At 45.4% G+C, this 25,162-nt stretch overlaps 1 protein-coding gene and 1 long non-coding RNA gene across 2 annotated transcripts in view; both read left to right on the top strand.

The window, feature by feature from the left end:
* Positions 1-2,379: 2,379 nt before the first annotated feature.
* The window catches only part of FGF10 (fibroblast growth factor 10), an 82,466-nt gene continuing 59,683 nt past the window's right edge, over positions 2,380-25,162 (top strand). Inside the window, exon 1 of the mRNA XM_028518450.2 lies at positions 2,380-3,620. Within this exon, the coding sequence (XP_028374251.1) occupies positions 3,278-3,620 (343 nt within the window). The 5' untranslated portion in view covers positions 2,380-3,277. The remainder of the gene's footprint in view (positions 3,621-25,162) is intronic.
* Positions 18,000-24,232, top strand: LOC118499406. Its single transcript, XR_004901882.1, has 3 exons — positions 18,000-18,011; positions 18,662-18,667; positions 21,926-24,232. It is a non-coding gene; the product is annotated as an uncharacterized LOC118499406 (long non-coding RNA).

Consider the following 25,162-nt stretch of genomic DNA (forward strand, 5'->3'; position numbering starts at 1 on the left):
CCTGTCATCGGGCCGTACAGGAAAGCGGGGACAGGGCCCTAGAACTCTGAACAGTGCACCTGCTGCACACAGGTTTTTCATGGAGAAGTTTGGAAGATGCGTTGCCCCTAATTTCAGACCGAATAAAAACAGAGAACTGCTACCTTAAGGATCTGAATAGCTTCTTCCACTGGCTCAGAAAGTTGGCAGATAGATATGTGTGAGAAAGATTGGGGGCTTAGGGGGGAGGAGAGAGAGAGAAGGAGAGAGAGAGACTCCTTTTGGGGTGGGGGGTGGGGTGTCTCTTGTAAGTTAAAGGGTTCTCAAGTGCCATCAATAGTGTCAATGTCCAGTGTAGAGAAACCTCAAATAACTTCTTGTGTTTTGCAGTTTTTCACGGCAGAATTTTCATTGTATGGTTTCATCAGATGTAATTTGAAAAAAAACATATAATTTTAATTAGTTGTCAATTCAAACATTTGGATTCTGCTGAACCATTGGGCTGAGGGCCTCGTCCCTGAGGAAAACCACACTGTCTTTCAGGCATTTCAGCCCCAGCAGAAAACTGCGAACTAGAAAGTTGAAATTAGCACTGTGAGTTCAGTTTTAAATATCCATGCTGCAGTGAAAGAACAAGATTTGTTTGACGTATGTTGTGTGTTTGCTTAACTCTCCAATTAATAGCTACGGAAATCAGAGCTAATTATATTACATTTAGAAATTTAAAATGCGGTGTTCACCCTATTGTCAAAATCTTCTGAATGTGCATTGCAACGGCTTAGAAATAATGCAGTTAAGACCTCTGATTCTAGTTTTAAATGTTTCTGTTGCAAAGGCTCTACATGCACAGGAAAATATCGGGGTGTTCCTGTAGAGACGTTTTTCAGGTCCCTAAACAACATCAGTGGGCAATCACTCTGGATGCCTGTCTCAGAAGTGAGATCCTTTTACTTCCTTGCATCTTCTCCTGTTCACAATGAAGACTGGGGCCAAACTGTCAGTGGAGGGATTCTGGCTTGTTGTACCTGCATGAGCCCTCTGACCAGGTGCCTCCAAATTCCAGTTGCAGAGGGCAAACTCCCAGGTTCCCCTTGAAGTGATTCTTCTCCCTCCTAGAATAGCAGCTGAGATATTGGGTGGAACCATAGGAAATTGCCAGTTCTTGAGGGTTAGGTGAAAAACCACCCATTTCACATGGTTCAACCTAACACAAAAGTCCGTGTGCTTTACAAAATAGAAATATTTCACACCAGTACAGCTTTAGCCACTCCTCCCAGGCAGGCTTTCCCTAGTTTAACGTCATTCTTAAAGGAGTGACCCCTTTGAAGGCGCTGTCTCTTACTCATATTGGAACCGGTGATCACAGTATTTCTGGCTGTGGCTCTTAATTCTTGGCCAAGGTTTCCTTCACCGAGGACTTGCTTTTGCCTGGGCTTCATGCGAGTTTCTGTTAGCGAGGAGGGCGTGGCGGGCGGGTGAGTGTGAGAAAGCCAGGGAGACTGGTAGTGCAGCTACACTGTAAAATACAGCCCCTTAAAACGTTCAACTTGAAGACAGAAAAAACAAAAACGCCCCTTTATGGCAAAGGGCAAAGGAAATCGCGTGGAAACGAGAACGGCAAAATATGAGCCAAATTGCGTGGTTAAATCTTCGCGATCCTAATAGAGTGAGCTCGCTTGGAAGCGCACGCGTGGTTCAGTCCACGACTCAGGTGAGCAATGACACATCCGTCCATCCCTGGGGTCCCCGGTTTCCTCTGCGCCCAGAGAGGCAACTGTTACGCTCCGTGAGCTTAAAAGGCAGAGAGGGGCCCAAGTGTGAACTTTTTACTCCAGCGGCGGAAGGAGAAATCAGTGACTCATTAAAGCAGAGACCTCCTTGGAAGCTGGCAGAGAGGAGGAAAGGAAGCTAATTATGTCTCTCCTTTTCTGTGCTCGCTTCGGCCCGTTTATAATCTGCTGGTCTGGAGGGTTTGTCCTGAGCATCTTCTGCTTTCTCCCACCGCCCTCCCCTCCTTCTGGGAGTGCGAGGGGGAGGGAAAAAGCCAGCCAAGCACCAGGCTCCAGGTGGCTCTCAAGTACTTCGCTGCCAAAAGAAAAAAAAAAAAAAAGGAAAAGAAAAAAAAAAGAAATCCTACGCAGGAAAACAAGTGAGAAAGGGGCTCCCCGGAGGGGATTGGTTCCGGCTGGAAGGCAGCAAAATTGGGAAAGCCTGAGGACAGGGCTCGCGCTGGTGGCCTGCGCAGGGAGCACAGGGCGCCTCGGCAGCAATTAGCCGGAGCTGCAGGCGCAGCGGGGTGGAGGCTGCGGCTGGGGCGCGGGCAGAGGACCCGCAGCCCCCCAGCCCCCGCAGAGGCAGCGCGCTCCCTTCCCCTCGCTCCCGGCTCCCCACTCTCGGCCCCCTCCCCCCTCCCTCTCCCTGGCGTTCCCAGCAGCCCGGGGTTTCAGATGTCCCACCGCCGTTTGACCCCCTCCCCCTGCTTCTCCACCCTGCAAATGAGGTTTGACCAGCAGACGCAGAGCCCACCTCTGGCTCAGAATCACTGACATTTAGACTCCAGGCTTCAACCTGTTTACAAGCCGGCTTTCCAAAGGAGGGGGGTGGGTGGAGGGACACGGGGCCAAACAAAACACCAACTGCCCAACTGCCGTCCCCCCAAAACAAGAAGTGACTTTCTGCAGACCTCACATCCACAGGCACCACCAAAAAGAGAAAGCGAGAGGCAGAAGAGAACAGCGGCCGGTGACCGGGCAGCTGCCGCCAGCCCTGACAGCCCAGGAGGAGGGACGCGCTGCCGGGGCTGTCTAGGGCTGGGGCTCCGCCGAGAGGGACCAGCGGGTGCGACCTCGGGCGCGAGCGGAGCGCTGCCCCAGCCTCTGTGGGTCTCGCTCCCCGTGCTGTCATCTGTTTTTCAGACTGTTTTCTTTTTTTTTCGTCTAACATGGTGACGAAAGGAGTGAAGAAGAGAACAAAGTAACTCCTGGGGGAGTGAAGATCGCTGGTGACCCACTGCACGATCGCCACCAAGCAGCTCCCGCGACTGCGGCCACCCACCCCGGTCCACCATCGCCCGGAGCCTGCAGGGGCGCCCAGCGGATCCCGGACGGGAGCGAGAAGAGGCAGCGGCCCTTGAGAGGAGTTATGGATGGTGGTGCATTGCCTGCTGGCCGGATCTGCACCCGGAGGGAGCTAACCAGCGGCCGCCACCTCCAGCTGTCTCCCTGCCGCGCACCGGGTCTCACCCTTCCAGCATGTTCGTTCTGATAAGACAATTTCCAGCGCCGCGAGTTTCAGTACAATGTGGAAATGGATACTGACACATTGTGCCTCAGCCTTTCCCCACCTGCCCGGCTGCTGCTGCTGCTGCTTCTTGTTGCTGTTCTTGGTGTCTTCCGTCCCTGTCACCTGCCAAGCCCTTGGTCAGGACATGGTGTCGCCAGAGGCCACCAACTCCTCTTCTTCCTCCTCCTCCTCCTCCTCCTCCTTCTCCTCTCCCCCCAGTGCCGGGAGGCACGTGCGGAGCTACAATCACCTCCAAGGAGATGTCCGCTGGAGAAAGCTCTTCTCCTTCACAAAGTACTTTCTCAAGATCGAGAAGAACGGGAAGGTCAGCGGGACCAAGAAGGAGAACTGCCCGTACAGTAAGTAACAACTGTGCGCTGCCTCCCTCCGTCGCCCACCCCCACCCCGCGAGGGGGGAAATCTGTTCCAGATGTGGCCAGCTAAATATTTACGTCCCCAACCCCTGTAAAATGATTAAGTGGAATACTTTCACACTAAATCACCCCCCCCCCGCCCCGCGTGCGCGCCCCGTGTATACGTTGTGCGGCCTCACCCCTCCCTGCGGGGCTCGCTGCACACCCCCCCCCCCCACCCCCGGGCTCCGTGTCGCCCTATCTGCCCTGTCTCCGGGCTTGTCGCGCGCGCCTCGCAGGACCCCGCAGAGGGGTTGCCGCGCACCGGCGCCCCCTCGGTCTCGATCGCGCCTCCCTGCCTCAGCCCGAGGTCCCCTTCCCCTCCCTTCGGAACACGGCTCAAGTAAACACGGTTTGTTTCTTTTCGCTGGCAATCTTATTAGGAGTTTTGGGACAGTTTCCTCAAGCTGAAAATAATTATCCGCTGTCAATTACAGGGCTTTATGGCAACTTTATTTAAGGAACAAAAGTCCATTCCACTCGCTCCCCACCCCCATGCCGTTACCCCACCACCTCTGTAGATAGGAGCGAAAGCATTTTTCTGGTTTTGATTTTTTTTTTTTGGGGGGGGGCGGTGGGTGTCCCTCATGTTGGCTTGTGAGTGATTGCAGCCCACGAAGCCCGCTTTTCCGGCACCGCTGCGAGTCCTGGGCCTGCCTTCTCCCTCCCGGTAACATGATGCTCCTGTCTGCGCGGGCCGCAGCCTCTGCGCGGCTCCGGGGCGGCGTCCCGTGGTACCGTTCCTCCTGCAGCCTCTCAGATTGCAGAGCCCCGCTCCTCCGGCATCGGGAACATCTGGGGCCGGATTCGCACAGACCTCACACAAATTCCATTGTCATTCTTCCGTTTTCAAAGTAAAAGTCGGACGTCTGTTTCCATGGCTGTAGTTGATCCCCGGAGCATGAGGGGGTTTTCCTCCTTCGTCCAAGTGTGCTCTGGATTTCTGGATTTCTTTCCTTTTTTGTCCCCCCCCCCCCACCTCTCTCTTCTCTTTTCTTCTTCGGCTCTTTTTCTTCTCCGTTCTTTCTTGCAGGGGTGGGGGCTGGCAGGGGGTGGGGGCAGTGGAAGGGGAGGGTGGATGCTGTGTCTCCTCTCCAGGCAGTCCAGCAAAGCCAGATGACTCTGTTGGCTTCCTCTCTGAGTTGCTTTCCAGTGGGGAGGCTCACTCACCCTCTATTGATTGCTGTTTGAAAGGGTCCCGGCCGATGCCCTGGTACTACATACAGACCAAGGGATTATTTCAATGTCTTTAAGGACCAGTTAGCATCATCTCAGTGGTACTCTCGAGTCTCCTTTTAAAGGGACTTTTTGGTGTCAGCTGTTTGGGAAGTTGAACCCTGCGTGCCGGTGAACTACGTGGGTCCCACGTTCCAAGGTCCCTTGGCCCAGGCAAGATCTGGTGTGGACGGGACAGACAGTTAACCAGAACTTCGCATTTCCCTTGGAAATGAGGACGGGCAGGAACGAAGCCTTCATTTTCCTATGAGGGGGCTCGCACACTTTCAACAGTAACTTCTGTTTTTCCTCAGCTGCCGCTTCCGCGCACTAAATTGAGCACCGTGTTTATCAGGAATACTAGTTGTAGAAGGGTTTTTGAAGCATTCCATTTTATGTTGAATACTAAAAATGTGAGAAGCCCATTGCCTATGGATGCTTTCCATGCTGATTTGTATAGAAAGTGGCTGGAATGATGTCATGCATGATAAAGACTTTCCCGATGGTTGCCTGCATTCATTAGGTTCTGCCTATAGACATGCCACCGTTGATTAAAAAAAACTGACACTTCGTTCAATCGTTGTGGTGTCACCCAGGCAGGACGATGGGGAAGGAGTGGCCCAAACACTGAACAGTGAGCTGAGAGGTGAAAAGAAATAATATCCGTGGACTGAAATTCTTTGTTGTATTTTTAGTTCATAAAGACAACTCGAGGAAGTGTAATAAAATTCTAAATCGTTACCCTTGAGAGAACGTTCTCTCCCTCTCTCTCTCTCTCTCTCTCTTTAACACTAACTGGATTCTGCTATTGCTGTATAAGTGTCTCTATGATGTGCTGCAAGGACTCATCCACACTGGTTTATTTATGCAACTTGAATTACTAATTTCTAAAATAACAATCCCCGTGTGATTAATGGCTTCATGAAGTGGTGTCCAGGGTGCACGTTGAATTATATTTTTACAGTTAAGAATTATCTGCAAAGAGAAAGGGACACAACTTTCATTGCCTAGAAACGAGTGTGAAAAATTTTCATCCGAACTGTCCAAATATACTCATGTCTCTTCCAGATGATAAAGTACACTAATAGTTCTTGTTAAAGTTACAATATCTTATAGAGTAATACAGTCTTAACGAGTGGTTGAAAATGAAAGGGGGGAGGGTCTCATTCTGTTAAACAATGTCAAGCAGTAAATAATCTGGGCTTTTAAAGGACATCTGTATAAGGACATAGCACGTGAAAAGCAGAGGCTGAAAAAGCCTTAATTCCACATGTGGCCAGGTAATCAGAATGCTGCTACAATTTCCAGCTGGACTGATGCAGCTGAACTACATGGTATCATTAAGATATTGTCTAAATGCTCCATAATTACATGTGAACAAACTTTTGCCATGCCTACGGGGTAACCAGCCAGCTAGCCCGCCCACCAGATGGTAGCCTGTTAAATATTAGGGTATCTAACCCCTGAAGAGTGTTAGTTCCTTGTCCAAAAACCACATTTCAGTAACATTTTCCTAAACAAGTTATTAATTATTCTCAATACACAAAGCTGTTCTTTTGAGGTTTGCTTATTTGAAGCTTAATTTTCTTTGTTACTTTTGACCCTGGTATTGCTGCTAAAATACAATAACAGCTTATCTAAGAGGTTACGTGTTTGTGATGTTCAGAAGCTTAATTAAACAACTGTCTTACTGGCTCTTTGCCAACAAAAATGCTAACAAAAGGGAAGTAAGGAAATCACCCCTAAGCGTTGCAAAATCATTTTTAACTTCTATCTCCAAAGTTGGTTCCCAGAATTTGGGTGGTTCTAAAAATATTCCATGTGCTAAAGAAACTCTTCTCAATTTGGGTGATTATTATAATGTCCCTTTTGGAGGGGGCATTTTTTTCTTCTTAGCCATTATAGGAGAGTAGGATCAAGGAGGGCGGAGATGAATTATGTTTCTCCTGTTAGAAGCCTGAGAAAGCCTGAATAATTTAGAATAGCTGCGGTGTGTCTGTCACTAGATATGCTCAGGCTCATTTAGGTTTGTTTTATCATTCTTTACATCTAGAGCTTTGCCCTTGAAACATTACCACTCAGCTCCAGCTCTGGCCTCCTAGGAAGGCTGGATACAGCTGTTCGGTGCCCTTGCAGCGGGGACTGGTGGACTTATTTCTGAGCGTAAGTAAAACAGCTGTGAGCTTCTCCCGTGGTCGTCACTTGGAGAAAAGGGGCGTCTAGCGCAAAGGAAATGTAGCCCTCAACTTGAGACAACAAAGGCTGGCTAGCCTCAAAATGGAAAGCCACTGTGCTTATGTGTCTTTCCAGAAAAGGAGCATGGGAGACAACAGAGAAATCAGTATGTGCTGAATACGTAATACATGCCTCATCTCCTTTAACACCCATAAGAGTCCTATGATTTAGCTATAACTACCCACATTCTTCAAATATGAAAACTAAGCCTGAAAAAAGTAAATGATTCGAGGTCATCAACTAGAATTTGGCAGAGCTTAGATTCAAGCCTAAGTCTATGTGGGTTGGACCACTCCTTATTTCATCTACCTCTCTGCTACCGGCAACACTGATAACCCATGTATCAGAATTACGGTAGATGCCCCCAAACTCTAAAAAAAACGAATTATGCAAAAGCATAATTGCTTCTTGCTAGGAATACCAACAGCTCTTCAGATTAAATTGGAACGGGAGTAAAGTGACGGTGGAAGAGAAAGGGACCACCTCAAAGGTGTCGCTGCAGGTGGCTGTGTGGAATCAGACTCTGCTGGGCACCCTCCAGGTGAAACGACTTGGGCGATGTGACATTTGGGAATATGATTGCGTACGTGCACACAAAACACACGTATGTCAATCTCACGCATTTCAGCAGAGGGCATCAGAAATGCAGGACTATTTTAAGAAAACTCCATGAGTGTCATTGTATACAGTAATTGTTTACAGCTGAGGGCAGGATGTTTAATTGATTCCATGTGCAATAAAATAATGTGATTGTAAATACCAGTGTGAAATTGGGCTTTTGCAGAAACCTCTGATACAGGAATCTAAATGGAGCAAAATCTTAAGAGTCCTGAAGATCGATAGATCCATAGACAGAGGCTAAAAGCTTTCAAATGAGTCTGCAAATCAAAAGGGCACTTGACCCCACGAAAGCGCAAGATTATTGTGTAGGATTAAAGGTTTGTGTTATTGCTTTTTAATCAAGATGAAAGCTTACTGTAGGAAGTTCAATAAACAAGTGAGACAACAATTGTTGAGGGAAATGGGGACTCACATGTTGTCTCCTAAAAATAACGCAACAGCTTCCCAGGAAGGAAGCCAGTAGAGCACTGAAGGCTTCCACTGGTGTCTTAGTGAAGTTGTGGTTGTTTCCAGAGTTTGGCTGCGTAATTTATAACCAGCAGCATTTAATCACAAGCATCGAGGATTTATGAAGGGGGGAGGCACTGTATTTAATGTTTACGTGACACTGGTCCCGTTACCTTTACTGCATTCCTGCCATGTGGACCCTCCACTTTGATGGCTTTATCATAAATCCGTTAAAAATGCACAATTACAGAGAGTTTCCTCTTCATAAACCTGATTTATAACCATCTACCAGAAAAAAAAAAAGCAAGGAGAAAAAACAGAAATCACGTGCCAATACTAAAGGATGAGAATTCAGAGACGCTGATCTCTGGGGCTTGGGTCATCGATTACCCAAAAGTATGGGCTAGTCTTTCCAAACAGGTTTTCCACGATGATGTTTCAGCACGGAATTGAAAAGCAGAATCATGTCTTACAGAAGGAAACCCCATTGTATGCTCGTTTCCTGTACATTTTCACTATCCAGTTTAGAGCGCAAAGTGTTATTCCAGCCCATTTTTTTCCGTGTTTCATGAACTTATAGAACATGAATGAGCACTTTAAATTCCTGCCCAATTACCTTCACGTTCAGAGGCAAACCCCATTTATTATCCAAATGTCTGACTTTGCACAAGCCAAAATGTTGGGAAAAAAGTTGACAGCTCATTTGAAATGGAGCTAATGTTCCTTACATTTATGAGCTGCCTATGAATATCTATATCTTGCCTAAGCCTTAAATGTCTATATGCTTATCCAAAACTGTAGTACAAATGATATCTTTTTATTATGCTCCAGGAGGAAGATGAATGCCTGTGTGTTAGTTCAAAGTGATTTTAATCTATCTTAACATTAATTCTGTGAACTTTGCAATGAAGAGTAATTCAGACGACGTTTTTAGTATTACTGTTCCAACATTTGTCAGCATTAATAGTTGATGTTTGCTTAATGTAAGTCCGTAAAATATTAGCATTTCCCTCCAAGAAATTAAAGTTCTCTTTTAATTTTCCAGTACGATGGCACATAAGATTCATGTTTATGTAATTTTAATACAGTTCTATTTGTCTGGGAAAGTAATGAACCTCATTTTGTCTCAAGTCCTTTTTGCAGAAGTATTTTAATTGTTCATGGTATACTGCAGTGATGGAAGGTCATTTACATTTGCCATTTGACCAATGGTATTTGTTACTTGGGTTTGCAGATTTAGAATGTTTACTTTTCATAACTGCCAGCCTTTTCTTTTTCAGTGCCTGTTAACTCTACCCCTGCCTGTCAGTCAGTAGAACAAGCGATAACCTAGAAATGCGCCTTTAGTGTTGGTGAGAGAAAACACGGCTACATCCTGGGAAGCCACCAGTGACACTCTGACCCTGAATTAATGAATACAAAATGGCCATGCTTTCCAGATACGGTGGCAAACCCAGCATTTCATTAGCACAGTTTTTACACAAATAGCAAGTTTTAAGCTATCTAAAAGGGAGCCAGGTGACCCCCCAAATAATGGTCTTCAAGGCTCCCTGACTTTTAAATCAGGTCAGTTGCGTTCTTTCTTTGAACACTGCGTTCTAATTGGAACAATAAATCAAAGACGACGCGCAGAGTAGATTCCCATGTAAGGTGGACAACTGGACAGTGACTTTTTACTGCTGCTAACACGTGCATCCAATTACCATCTGAGAGATCCATAGTGCCGGCAGTAAAGCATTGCCTCATTTTATAGTTCGCCTCATAATTCTTCACCCTAAGTCTGTCCAGCTTTACCTATATCTAATCTGTCAGTGTGTATGTTATCATTAATGAGGAATTTTCGAATGTCTGGCATGCTTCCTACAATGAACAATGACATGGAGATATTAATGAATCCTTTAGTTAATCAGAATGGAAGAGGCAAAGTATTTAGTTGATATATCCCCAACTTCAAGTCATTGTGAACTGAATGTAACCTAATAATTAAATCAATGCTATAATTTAATTATTAACAGTACAGTTCAACTGTGATTTAGTTTTACATAGTAACAGTTAACTACCAAATTAAGAACTTTAAAAAAAAGGGCATGTTTCTGTCATTATCATTTTCTTTCACGGCCCTTGAGTTAATGCTTTTCACTGAAAATATCCGGGGTAGGTCATGCTTAACCTTTTTCAAGACGTTGCCCTGCATCAGGGTAACTTGACGTATTCATCGAGTCTTTACAACTCAAGGGCCATCAGCTTCTTGCTAAGAGTTCTGCCTTGAAGCAGTTTTACTTCTGAAATATTGGCCACCTTTGACGACCCTGCCTCTGAGACCTCGAGAATCCCTGACACTTTATCACCCCTTCACCATCCCATGATTTTCCCCTCCTTTGCTTTCCATTTTTTCCCTTTTCCCTGGCTTCTAACCCCTTGCATACAGTTTCATCCATTATCAATGCTTAGCATCCCACGGTCCAGTGCAAGCCAGTGGCCTGGACAGTTCTGGGTGTGTAGCATCCAGAATAGATAGTTAATCGTCTATGCACAAAAGTCTTCTGCAAATTCAACAGACTCCAAAGGGAGCCTTTTCTAATTTTGAATCACCGTTGAAGTCACCCTTCTCCCAGCATGCAGGCCAACTTCTCACAGCTTTGCCTTTCAGTGAAGGTGGCAAACCACAGAGAAGTGCCTTCTGAGAATGGATGGTGGCTGTCGGTGACTAAATCATCATCCTGCATTTCTGCTCCAGGTTCAGTGTTCTGTTCCACATAACTCACCCTGCAGGTTCGTTTCCCCTCTGTCTCTCATTGTTTAGCACATGCAGCACGTACCAGCGACCCTGTCAATTTCCTTATCTTGTGCACTTATCTGGACTCGTATAAAGAGGAAGAAAGTGAAGATGATTGAGGAAGTCAAATAATTATTCCTCTTCTGTTTTAGCCATCATTTATTTCAAAGAAGAGGAATACTAATTTAGAAGTCTTCAATATTTCCAACTTCCAGAATGCCCCCTACATGATAAAGCTTCTCTGCCAAACATAGCTCCTTAAAATGAAACCCATATTCTCGTTAATAGTGGTTATCAAAGGGGAAAAGTGCGCAACACCCATGCGTGTCCACCCCAGGCTGACCAAATGGAGACATGTGCACATCTTCATTAGAAAGATCTGGAGGTGCCAACAGAAGTTAGAATTCGATATAAGCCTACTTGTGTTCATATCTTCCACTGACTGCCGAACTATTTTTATTATCTGCAGAAGCTGACTATTTACATGTGTTTAACTGGTTCTTACTGTAATAATGAAATGCCAACCTTCTTTTTACAATTGGTTTCAAATTATACAGCAACATAGATATAAATATATTTCCATAGCCTAAATAGCTCTGATGTGTTGATAGAATGATTAAAAGAAAAATTGAAATTTCACAACATGGGGAAAATGGTAACTCATGGGTGCTAAACTGCATACTATTTATGAGGTATCGTGAGCTATACCTAAGGACAATGCTACTAATAATTGTCATTACCACTGTAATAAAACAAACTTCTAGGGGACTTGTTTGGCTATCTCTGTAGAAGGCTATGATTCACAAATATGAACAAAAAAAGTGCTAGGGATGTTTAATGAACAAAATTACAGAAGCGCTGTAAAGCTGAAGCAAGAGGGATGGCAAGAGGCACATAATTAGGACGTTAAAAGCCAGAGGAAAAGCAGAAGAGGCCACGGAGCATTCAGACAGACCGTGGAGGGGGGAGGAGACGTTTGGCTGGAGTGATGGAGACAAGGGTTTTGAACTCCCAGGGAAGAAATCAAGCTAATGAGTCGCAATGCGCAAGGGCTGACATGACAAGAAAGGTGTGAGGGAAATATAACCCAAGCCCTGGCATTTGACTGCCTGTTAAATGAACTGAAAGGAGAACCTGTGATCTAAAAGGAATCCCGCTGGAGTCCTCGCAGCCAGGCTATCAGAGGAAGGAAAGCTACATTAAAGCCCCTACTGGAGGCAGTGGGCTGGGGGGACTGAAAGTGTGGACTTGAATGAAAAGTGACCCCCAAATCCCAAATCCGGGCCTGGATTGAAAGTGAGCTTTGGAGACACAGGGGTGGGTCGTACATTGGAGGCTCCACACTGCCAGAGAATAGTATATGACTTGGGCAAGTTGTCATCGGCAACACAGGGATATTCGCAATCCCTACCTCTTTCCTACATGGTAAAGATTTAATGAGGTCATTCCTTCATTCAGCAGAAATTTATGGAGGGCCTGCTTTGTGTCAGAGGCCGCGGGACACTTAAGGTCACTGCTGGAGACCACGATGCCGGGGCTGCTCCCACGGAGCTTTCTTCCTGGGTGCCAAAACACTGAGCAAGTAAACAAGGAGATGTGTGATGAAAATTTGGGGGTTCTGTTACAAAACAGTTGGGAGCTCTCCTGAGCCCCATGGCCAGAGAAGCCTTTGAAGGTGGGAGGGAGGGAACCCGAGGGGGGGAGTCTCCTGTGTCCCCCAAAAGTATGGAAAAGGGCGCGCTGAGCCCAGGCAGAGTGAGAAGTTTGGTGAAGTTGGAGTTAATGCGTGTAATAGCTTAACGGTGCTTGGTGCATCATAAGCTCTCATCAAGTGGATAGTGTAAAAAAAACCAACTCTGATGCTTCCCCTTGTGTGAAGGGAAAGCCTTAGAAAAGCAACTGGATGATGTGATGAGGTGGGAATTAAAATATGGGAATTGAAGGAAGAGGCAGGAATGAGGAATACACCTGGCTTTTTTTTTTTACAAAGGGAACTACTAGAACCTCTGAAATTACTGAAGATTTAGAATTGCAGCGTTTGTAATGTGGCGAAGCTTTGAGAAAAAGCTGGTTCACTGAGAGACGAGCTGCAGATATTTGAAAATTGAAAGTAACTTGGAGCGAGGGAAGAGCCGGAAAGAAAGAATAGAAGGGAACAAGTGTGTTCAAGGACGCAACCACACAACAGAACAAAGGAAAGGGAAGAACAAAAATAGGGCCCAAACGGGTAATTGTCGGAGGCTGGGAGAAGGCCGATTATTTCATAAAAGGCAAAAGGGAAAGTGACTCAGTTTTTAAACACTTCCAAACAAAGCTAGTATTTCAAGTTACGATATGGTTTTGAACCAGGATTATCACAGTTGCTCGGCTTTCAGTAAATCCTGCAGTTCAGTGTCGTGTTTCTCCTCCCATGACTGTGACCTTTCTGGCCCAGGCCCCCCGAGAGTTGGCGATCCAGAGACAGAGACAGGAGAATGTCACCGGGAGCTGGAAGATAATATAAGGCCATTTATACTACACGCCAAAGGAGCAGGGCAGAAACCCAGCAACCTGCAAGAGAGGGAGGGGGTGAGCGCCTTGGGGAGGGTCACACTGAGGATAAGGGACCGGCCAGAGACTCAGATAAAAAGGGAGGAGGAAGAATATCCTTAAAGAAAGCACAGAACCTTCTGTGAGGTTTTCCAGAAGCAACAGGCAGGCTGAAGGGCTGGAGCAGAAGCGACAGACTAGTGGGTATGTTATGAAACACAAAGCAAAATGCACTGAAATGTGTTATCACCTGGGAGCGAAGCACGTAAATATCCTTTGATTTGAGTACTTAATTTTTTTTCCCTAAAATATTAGGTTAGCACAGTTTTCACTTAAAACTGGCCTTTATTTGTTTATTTTACTTTTGGAAGTAAAGAATAAACAAAGAGACAGCAGGGGAATATTTGGGAAAAAATATAAACTGGACTACAGTTGGCAGTACCTAAATACGTTAAAATTGTGGCTTGCTTGGAAAACAAAAACAGTATTTGTTTTATAGTAGGAGCATGAGACTGTAGTTCTGACATGCACCAAATGTCATCGTCCTTAGCATTCCCGATCTGCTAAATGGGCATAACTTCACAATTTAATAGGCCCCACTGCAGATGCAAACACGGGGTATGTCCCTGGGTGGGGGGGGGGGGTGGTCTGCCCCTTCACAGCAGGTCCCCGAGGAAACTCCTGAGGCTTCAGAATGACCTGCTGCCCTGGGGTATTTTTCCTTCCTGTTCTAAAATGTCTAAAAGAAACAAAGGACACTAGAGCTCTTCATCTTGGGGAAGAGGATGCTTAACGACTTCTTTTTTTTTTTAAAGATTTTATTTACTTATTTTTTTAGAGAGGGAAGGGAGGGAGAGAGAGAGAGAGAGAAACATCAATGTGCGGTTGCTGGGGGTCATGGCCTGCAGCCCAGGCACGTGCCCTGACTGGGAATCAAACCTGCGATGCTTTGGTTCGCAGAATGACTTCTTTTTAAAACAAATTATGGTCAGAACAAGATAACCTATGTGCAACCAAGTCCGCTGTCAAGGCCTTGGGCTTTGGGGACAAACTTCTTCATGTGGAATCTAGGTTCCCAAACGGTGTGGCTTTGGACAAGCTACTCCCTGGGCCTCAATCTCTGCAGCTGTTAAGCGGGGACAACAATAGCGCCCGCCTCAGTCCCTGTGGGAAGGGAGGGTTTGTAGGGTTACAAATGAGCCTCTAACGGCAAAGGTCCCGGTAAAGGGCCTGGCACCTGTTAAGAGCTCAGAAATGTTCGTTCTCTCTACTGTTCTGTGCTATGACTACTGTGTTGTTTCTAATTATACCACTCGATGAAAAGATACCTAAGTCATGGGATAGTAAACAATTTAGACAAAATTGATATTCTATCACCTTATTTTATAGGTTGTAAAGTGCTTGAATGTTCTCATTAATTGGTTGTTGGAAATGGATAAACTAACCATTGCTACGGCCATGCTGTGTCTAGGTGAGAAAATTGGGTTTAACAGTCATGGTGCCCGCCTGCAGCCAGCCAGCCAGCCAGGCACATGGAGTCAGCATCGGTGATTCAGAATTCTAACCTAGGCCAGTCTTAGCTGGTGTGACCCGCCGTCTTGGTGTGCCTGGGACAGTCCCAGTGAGCACCCCTTGTTCTAACGTATTATTAAGGGGACCCTATTCATTCTCAAATGACCCATTACAAAGTCACCCCTGTCTTAGCCTGTCTGGATAGTGTGAGGCACAATCTAACCAGCTGGTTCCCTAGCAAATCTGTGTCTTCCCATCATCCTCAGATAACAGCTACATTTTTTTGCATGTCACAATGTGTTTCCTGCCAACCCCTCCCACCTCATTTCTCACGACCCTCCCCACCACAGATGCACTGAGCTCATTTTAGTTCTGGAACATGCTATTCCCCTCAGGTGCAGCCTTGGCACACATGACCAGGTCTGGCTGGGCTGATCTTCCCACCCTCGAAGTCCCCAGGACTCCTTCCTTTCAGGTGTCAGGTAGATGTCATCTCTAGAAAGCCTTCCTGACCACTCTTTTGGTCCCAAACCTGTGCTCCCCAGCACCCTGTGTACAATATTTTAACACGATCTCACATTTGATTAATTCGCCCTGGCCATCTCCTCACACACAGAGAGCTTGCGGAGCAGGAGGGCCGGCTGTCCCCGCTGACCTTTGCCTGGGGGCCTTCATACAGTGTCTGGCGTATAGTGGCTCCTTTCTATGTATTTATCAGGTGAATTGCTCTTTGTAACTGCGTTCTTGACACGAGTCATCAAGAGAAAGTGTGATTAATACACCACCTACCTGAAAAACTATGGTTGAAGTCAACTGTGTTTTAACACTTCACTTCTAAGTCGTACAATTCTGAGAACTTAGAAAATAAGTGAGAGCCATGAATTATTTAAATGAATGTTAAGTATTTAATTTCATACAAACGTGTGTGTGGAAATCATGTGTGATCCTTGCAATGGATCGTTTCCCATCTGTGTCTCCAACTCGCCTGAGGTTACTATTGGCTCTGTTCGGTGGGGATAAGTGGGGGCTGGACTCCGTCCGAAAACTGAGGCTGGCTGTGAGATGGTTGTGGCTGGTTTCAGAGCTGCAGCTGGGGCCTGGGGTAACTCGGGAACCATTAAGAAACAAGTGGTAATTCATGTAAAGAAGAATAATGAACTGCAAAGAGTGGGAGGGAGGGGACCCGGTTCATAGTCTTGGCTGTGTCGACGCACCCGCTGTGCGATCCTCGGCGGGTCTTCACATTATCTCGCCCCCAGAGACTCGATCTAGGAAATGAGTGTATTGAACTAAATTATCATTCGTAGTTGTGTTCAGTATGCTCATTTTCCATTTTCCAGAGGAAGGACCCAACTCCAGGGCCATACCTGTTAGGAGATAACAGATGCAGAATGCCGAATAATAGCCACCCAGAGGTGCCAGGCCCTAACCCTTGCAGCCTGTGACTGCCACTCCCCAGGACAAAAGTTTTACAGATGTGATCGAGTTATGGGTCTTGAGAGGAGGAGGCTGTCCTGCATTATCCATGTGGGCACTACTGGGATCACTTGTTCTTATTATTAGAGAGACAGGAAATGGTTAAGCTCATGGGGAATGCAGAAAAGGAGTTGATGACGGAGGCAGAGACAGAGAGATTTGTAGGCGCGATGCTTTGGCTTTTAGGACCGACGAAGGAGCCCCGAGCCGAGGAAGGGAGCTGCAGCAGCTGGCACAGGAGAGAAGCAGCATTTCCCTCTGGACCCGAGGGCGGGAAATCGGCCCTGCTGTCCACTTGATTTGGGCCCCGCGAAACTGATACTGGACTCCTGGCTTCTAGAGCTGTGAGGGAATACATTTCTATCATTTTAAAACACCGATCTTTTGGTCATTAGTTTTAGCAGCCACAGGGAACTGATACAGATTTTGATACTCAAAGTGGGGTGCTCCTGTAACAAATCCCTAAAATGTGGAGTGGCTTTGGAACTGGATAATGGGTATAGGCTGAAAAGATGTTGAGGCACGCGATAAAAAATGCCTAAACTGCCTTCAACAGACTGCTGGTAGAAATGCAGACGTTGCAAGCCCTCTGGTAAGGGCTCAGAAGGAAGAGAAGAGCGTGGCAGAGAAAGCCTAGGTCACTTTAGAGAACGCGTATATCTTCATAAACAGAATGTTGGCAGAAACATAACTATTGAAGGGGCTCCTGGAGGGAGCCTGTTGCTGGAAACTGGAGGGAAGGCAATCCCTGTCATAATGGGGCAGACACTTCGTTGAACTGGGCCGTAGAGTTGCATGCAAAGCAGGACTTGAACGAGATGAACTTGGAGATTTAGCTAATGAGATTTCCAAGAAACATGTTGAAGGTAAAGTCCAGTTCCTTCTTGCTGCTTCTAGTACAATGTGAGAGGAAAGAGGTGAAGTAAAGAAAGACGTGTTAAACAAAATAGAACCAATTCGTGATGAGTTGTGAATTTCTCAGCCTATCCAGATTGCAAAAGAGGCTAAAGTAGGAGGTTTACTCTCTGGAAAGCGAGCTCTAAAGAGAAGGCCAAGGATGTGGCTGGATAGCCTCAGGCCAGTGCTGAAAGATGAGGCGTGGGGCTGGTGGGTTTCCCCCAGCCCTCTCAGCAAAGCCAGGAATAGAGATTACCAAGGAAAGATCTCAGGGGGACGGTATACCCAGGAGACACACAAACTTTTCCAGAATGTTATATCAGCAGAAACGCTGCCAGCTTGGACAGAAAGAGACAGAGTTAGGACAAAATGAAAGAAAGCTCTCGGACTCCCAAAATTCTCCAGACAGGAAATAAGCTGTTACAACTATTCAGCTGCAAACACATGGAGTCTTCAAGCAAAAGGAAGGACTGGGGTGGCCACAGAGCCTTGGGCACAGGGGCAGGACCACAGGTGCAGGGGCAGAGCACGTGACTGTAGGCCCAGGAGCCTCAAGCACAGCGGGCTAGTCCCAGGCCTTGGAACATAATTTAATTTTCCCTGCTGGATTTTGAGATTGGTTGGGACTGGTGAGGCCTTTCTTCCTTCCACTTTTCCCTTTCTGCAATGAGAATGTCTGTCATTCTTGTACTGTGCCTCTCCCACCTTCGTGCTTTGCAGAGGATGCCTTATTGTCTAGTTTTAGAGATCCAGAATAAAGAAATTTTGCCTCGAATGGGTCATAGCCAGAGTCTGACCCATACCTGATTTAGATTATTTAGATGATGAGATTTGGGGTTTTTGAGCTGATGATACTTAAATGATTCTTGGACTGGGGCTTCTGCCATAATGGGTGGTAACTTTTGGAAGTGGGGCGAACTTAGTTACATATGGGATGGATGTGAACTCTGGGATCTAGGAGGTGGGCTGAAATACGATGAATAATGGCCATTTGAACATATCAGGCCCTAAGCTCTGGAACCTGTGACTGTTACATGAGTATAGTAAATGTTTACTACATAAAACATTATATAGCAAAGTATCACACATGTGATTACATTAAGGATATTGAGAGCAGGAGATTATCCTGGACTGTCCAGACACCACCAGAAATGTCCTCACAACGTAGAGACAATGGAAGACTAGGTGTACACCCAGAGGGTAGAGAGTGATTTGATGATGAAAGCATAGAGAGAGATCTGAAGATGCTGTCTTGTTGGCTTTGAAGAAGGAGGAAGAGTCCTGAGTGAAGGAATTGTGTCCCAAGGACTGGTTGTCCCCTAGGGACCCTGGTGTCTTAACTTCAGTCCAGTGAACCTGATATTGGACTTCTGGCTTGCAGCACTGTGAAAGGAGGAGTTTCTACTGTTTTATGCCACCAGTTTTGTGGTGGTTTTGTTACAGCAGCCACAGGAAACTAATACTGTAACCCATGATGGCTTTGTGTGGTCCAAATTCAGGCTAATTGGACAAAACGGTGTCTCAGCATAGAAAGTACTGAGCAGTGACTCACTCACAGGTGTGAGTTCAAACACTTGACCCACCTCTTATCAGTTGTGTGACTGAGATAGGTCTCTGAGCTTCTGAGCCTCCAGCTGATGAATGAAGATTAGAAGAATTTGTGCAAAAATATCTAGCAAAGTCTCAGGCTCGTAATGGAACCTCAAATTTTAATTGGGTCTAAGTTGGTCATCAGTTTAAGTGACTATCTGTAAAACATTGTTTAACAATATAGTACATTTGCAGAGTATATGTGCTGCTGGGCACTATGAGAACAAAGGAGTGACTTCCATGGTTTTGCGCAGAACCTGGCTGTATCGGGGGTCTGTTTTTTCACTGGGTCATGAATGCAATCTGCATTAAAGAGAGTTGTTCTCTTCCTCCTCCTGCGTCCAAGGGCCACTCTCCCAAAGTCACATGCTAAACCCATGAGAACCTTTCCAACCTAAAGCGGATCCTTGATAGTTAAGGGTGATAGAAGACCCATTTGCCAAATGGATAATTAGTACAGTGAAAATGTGAGTGACCTTCCTGAAATATCTCAGTGTTTAATTCTGTTGCAGTTGGCCCACATTTGTTGCTTCCTTTGACACCTGCACTATCTGTCCTCTCTCATGATGGATAACATCCATGTAACATCCTGCCTTTCGGCTTCTCGCATCTAAAAATGCTTCCATCCAAGGGCCACTCTCAAAATTTAGTATCATGACTATTTATGTGTCACTGGAATTTTTAAGGCCTAGGAAAAAAAACATGGTTCCAAACCTGGCCTTGCCTTCCACAGAAAATCAGCTTCTCCCACTCAGAGGGGCCACGGAAGTCATAGGCAGTAGATGAAGGTGTGGCGCTGTCTTAGCGCACTGGGACTTCTTCCGAGCTGAGGCTGATAGTGGCATCTCCAAACGTCGTGTTATGAGCTCACTCCCTTTTCTCTTTCACCCTCACTGTTAACCGAGTGCCGGGGCCACAGTCATTTGAGAAGACAGGTCGTGGTGGTGATCCTGGGAAAGGGGGGTGCAATCACAAAGAGCGCTCTGCTGCGAGGGGCGTGGCTACCAGGTCTGACCCAGTCCTGGGCGAGCTAGAAATGATCACCTTGAGCGAGCTCGAGATGAAGGCCGATCCACCGGCCCTGGCGGCATTCAAACAGTTCTACTTCTATTCTCCAAGACCAGAAGGATGGCATCGGTCCTTCCAAATCAACAGGAGGCTTTTGAAACTCTCTTAACAATGACATGGCTATCGAGAGACAGTTGTGAGTTCCAGTTTGAGATCCAGCCCCCACCATTTCCCTTCATAAAAATAAGATTCCTCTAACGCGTACTTAGAAGAGAGGTTTGAAGCAAATGCAGAAAGAGGGCAGGTGTTTAATAGCTGATAATACCCAGTACTAAGCATGCCTCAGATTTGGGCCTATGGACCACGTGATCAGAATGACTGAGGCGTGTGCTGAAAACACAAATTATAAAGCCTTATTCCAGAAGTACTGCTCAGGGGAAGGGGAATGGATTAGGGGTGCACACCAGGAAACCTGAACTTTAATAAATACCCCAAGCATTTCTTAATCCCAACCGACCTCTAAGAAACAATAAAATGAAGGCTGACACTGTTAAGTGTGGATGTGATGGGACGAAAGGCCGAAGGTGTTCGGCAGAATGAATTTCTTACACAGGGTCCGCCTTCACGGAGTTTCCATTCTGACACATATTGTGGCCCAGGAGAAACTGCCAGTGTAAAGAGGAAGTCATTTTGGAAGTTAACACATATGCTAATGTTTAAATACTTCTTGGTTGGTAGGAGATTTTCCAGTAAATCTGAGATTAGATCAGTTTTCAGCTCACGACTGTAAACGTGCTAAAGCCGGGTGAGGAGCAGGAAGACGAGGTACCCGCAAAAGCTGGCTGCCTGTCCCCACGTCACAGAGCTCCCCCTCTTTAGGAGAAAAAGCTTGGATGCTACACCAAATGACAATAGTGTAAACACGTTCTCAGAGATTCGGGGCTCCTCCCTATTTTTTTGAAAGCCACAGGAATGTGTGTTTAACCGCCTCTAACCCCAAGAGTGTTGGCCGGAGGCTGGCCCTCAACGTGACCACTCGAGCCTGTGGCCCAGCTTCCAAAGCTCAACACGGGGGACGGGGGATATTGATGAGGTTCCATCGTTTCCTTGGGAACGTTCTTTTGAATGCAAGCAGCCTCTTCACGTCTTAACTGTTCCTGAGAGGAATTCCTCTTCATGGTGAGAAGTTCTTTCCTTCAGCAGTGGAAATTTGTTTTGTCTCAGTTCCTGTACATGACCCTTTGGTCGGGTATTGGGACAAAATGACCTGCAGGAAAGCTGCGACCATGTCCACCTTGGGTGTCCCATGGGTGGGAAAGTTAGGGGCCCCTCCTGGTATCCTGACATTTCTTTACACCTCCAAAAGTCACCCGAGACTAGATGGATGGCCCTATAGGTCAGGAAGTGTCCCCTGCCAGGTCACGGGGAATGTGACGCTGGAAAAGTTCATGAGAATTAAAAACGCTGAGCGCGCCCTCTGATACATCTTTATTTTTCCTCTATATGTCCTATACACATATTTCTTCTCTGTACTGAAGGCTTCAAAGTCATCTCATAAGACTAACCAGGATCTGCTCAGCGGAGTTTAGCAGTATGTAAGCACTGTCATTGGCCTTAATTTATTAGCCCGAAGTGGTTCTTGTACCGGCCAACAGAAAGTGCTGTGACTGGGTTTTTCACAATCCAAAAAGACTCCGTGGGGTTTGAAATTATTTGTTATATCCTGTTGTGCTGTGAGTATATGAGGCATTCGGCCAAAGGCATTTTGCCCTGATACTTCGTGCTCCAGAGAATACTTCAGATTATTTGAACTATTACAGAATCCGAAATGAAGCACTACTTATTCTGTTCGGCACAAAAGAGGCCATCCATCAATTGTCATGTCGCTTTTCCTCCCGGGGACAGTGGTTACAGAATCAAGGCTTGGTGTTCTAGATTCCCCTAGCATCCCATGCCCTTACTTGGTGACTGACACCGGCACTGAATGAACAACGTTTTCAACCAGTAACAGTGACATTTTGTGATGCAGTGGCATGGAATACTAGAAAGAGAAAAATTACAGCTTGGAATAAGTTATATTATTAAATGCATCTTATTTTATATTACAAATGAAGCATTCGGTAATACTCCTACAATCTCTTAAAGTGACTGCATAAAAATCCTTGTTTTTCTATGTTGATCATGGAAAACATCTCGAGGTAGTTCAGTTTTAATCAGTGTATGGGCTCTTCATGGGTCATTGTTTATCATTTTGGATATTGGCAGAATCCACTGAATGAAGAAGTTGCTTTTTTTTTAAACCCGATACAATGATTGTTTTAGGCAGCATTGGATGATTGATTTAAACTGATTGAACAGTCTCAGCCCTTTCAGTGCTGTTTTTATAATGGAATAAAATAATAATAATAATAGCTAATGGTATCAAATGCTTAGTTCTAAATAGTTCGCATGTATCCTCATTTAATCTCCAAACAGCACTAGGGTGTGAATGTCCGTGTTTTTCTAATTTATAAGTGGGAACCACCATCTGAAGCCACTAAGAGACTGAAAAACTTAACTGAAGTCTTATAGGTAATGAAGTGCCGGAGCTAGGATTTGAACCTGGTGAGAGTGACTTCAGTGCCCATGCAATCAATCACTAGAATATTGTGCCCTTCCATAAGATGGAACATAAAAAAGTCTACTTTGAAATCCGGTAGTCAAGCAGAGGCCAACTGAACACTACGGTACATCAGCGTATTACATTTTACAGCTAGAAGAGCCTTGCGTAGCATCCTATGCTCTCTTTATCCAACTTCACCTACGTAAAGACTGAAGACTATCACTCCTTACCATTGACAGATTTGCACCTGAAGCTGCAAAAATCTACCTCCTGATCATTTGTGTCTTGACACTCCCAATGACAAAAAAACAGAAACAAAAAGCACAGAGACAGTGAGAAAATCTGTGCTTTTCCAGTAGTGACCTCTTTAAAGAGTGATAAACTGGACGTATTTTAAAAATGAAGTTTTATCGTACATTAATTTTTAGCTTGAAATTCTTTATATCATTTATTTAATATCAAAGCTTTTAACCCAATTACATATGAGGAAAAAATATTTATTCTGTTTCCTTGCAGTTTGGAAAATATTTGTCTCGATGCCAAACTGCCCAAAGACCTCCTCTTTCACTGAGGAAGCAAAGTTTCAGGAGAGTTTACTTAGAATTGCTGATCTTTTTCCTTTTCTCGAACGTTCCCATGGTGCCCCAGTTCAACACCTGGAGTATTCTCTTTCCTAGAGCCATTTGCATTCAACTCCCCATCCACACGTAGCCATTTTTTAAGTCCAAAGCAGAACTTAAAAATGATCCAAATATCTAATCAAAGGAAAGATTTATTTCTTCATCCTGGCAAATGTCTCCCCTAATGAATTTCAACCAAACTAACCTGGAATTAACTTTTGGCATACCTCATGCTAATGGCAGATTTGCTTTCTACTTTTGAAGGCAAATTGATATTCACAAATCATACGTCACAAGCCACTAAAAGTGTCAGAATCCTACAGCAGGCCCATGGTGGCTTGTTAATCTCTCCTGTTTAAAGGAAACAGACTAATTCACTTAAATATAATGAAAGCCATACCTACTCCGGCCCAGTCCCTCAAAGAGTTCCAGCCCATGCAAGTCCTGCCTTCTTTCTTCACCTCCTCTCCTGGCTCGGACAATTAAACATGAAGCGAAGAAGCAATGATTCCCTTAATTTTGCCATGTCTGAGTTACTTCAGATGCCACATGTGTCTGAGATGTAGCAGACTTTATTCTTTTTTGCACAGAAAATATATACAAGTAGGGTATCCCTGCCTACCTTTCACCATTGTTTTCAACAAAGCATAAAAGATAAACCAGGATGTTACATCGAGGGGCCAGATGTATATATAACCTTTTGGCCTCCCTATTCTAATTGGCTTCCATTAGGGGGAGGGAGAGAAAAATAAAATAGTACAACACAGGAAATAATAGACAAAGAGGTGTGAGAGTGAACTTTTATAGTGGATTGGCTGAAATCGATATACTATGATCACGACGGAAGAGCAGTTTTCGAAAGGATCAAACCAAAGATGATTGGCATAATAGTAACAGAAAGAGGAAAACATTCATCTTAATGTATGTGCCCAGAAATTGTCCGACTGGGATAACTTGTCCCGAAGACACATTATGTTTAACGTTTCTCATATTGACGTTCATTTCAGTACTTTGAAGAGTCAAACCCTCTCTGCCTACTGCACATGACCCCCACTCACACTTTGGGCTAAGAGCTGTGTAGTGAGTTTTCCCCTTCCTTGCATGTGGCTCCTTCCTGACAGCACCATGGGTGGCTCCCCACGCTGAAGCTAACTGCCACGTGCAGACCTGCCCATCGCACACCCTGAGCTGAAGACTTCCGCGGATGCAACGGCATTTTACTGTTGACCCGTGTCTTCATCAAGGCTCAGAGTCATAAGACTGGAAATCTGAGTGTGAGGATATTTAGGGGAAAACAATTGTCATTGCAAGCATACTGTCCGTGTTAGTCATGGCCTGGTGGAGCAGGAGTGTTGTGGAGCAAGAAGGGGATTTTGAGTTTCCTTCTAAATGAGTTTTTAAATAGCATTACAGAATCAGAATTTGTGAAGAAAAGAAGACAAGAAAAACCACCAAGAGAAGTGCTTCCCTTGGCAGATGACTTGAGAACTGAACTGACCCCATTGCATAAGGAGACCGCAATGAGCTGATTGATTGAAGATCCCCAGAATGGGGCCATGTCTGGGACCCTCCAGGACAACCTGCCGGGGCCTCTTGACCACTAATCTCAGAGTATAAAGTCTCGATGGAGGTTGTAGGTTTGGAAGGAGCTTTCCAAGGTCATGGAGGTCACCTCTACTCTCCCCCCAGAAACCACACTCTGTGTCATTGGAGATATCTCACACCCACACTGATATTTGACAATAATCATCACAACTGGAGAATCTGCCATACTCAACAGCCAATTCTGGTCTTTGGATATAATATCTAGATATATGCAGATTTAAATTGTTTTAATTTAACCCTTTGGTTATCTAATTTTAGCTTATTTTATCTTGAATCCTCCTCAGGAAAAATGAGGCTAAATATCCTGCTTAAAACCTTTTACATTCTTCTTGTGTTGCTGTCTTAATTATTTTAT

Source organism: Phyllostomus discolor, chromosome 3 (genome assembly GCF_004126475.2).
Source record: "Phyllostomus discolor isolate MPI-MPIP mPhyDis1 chromosome 3, mPhyDis1.pri.v3, whole genome shotgun sequence".
Lineage (NCBI taxonomy): Eukaryota > Metazoa > Chordata > Mammalia > Chiroptera > Phyllostomidae > Phyllostomus > Phyllostomus discolor.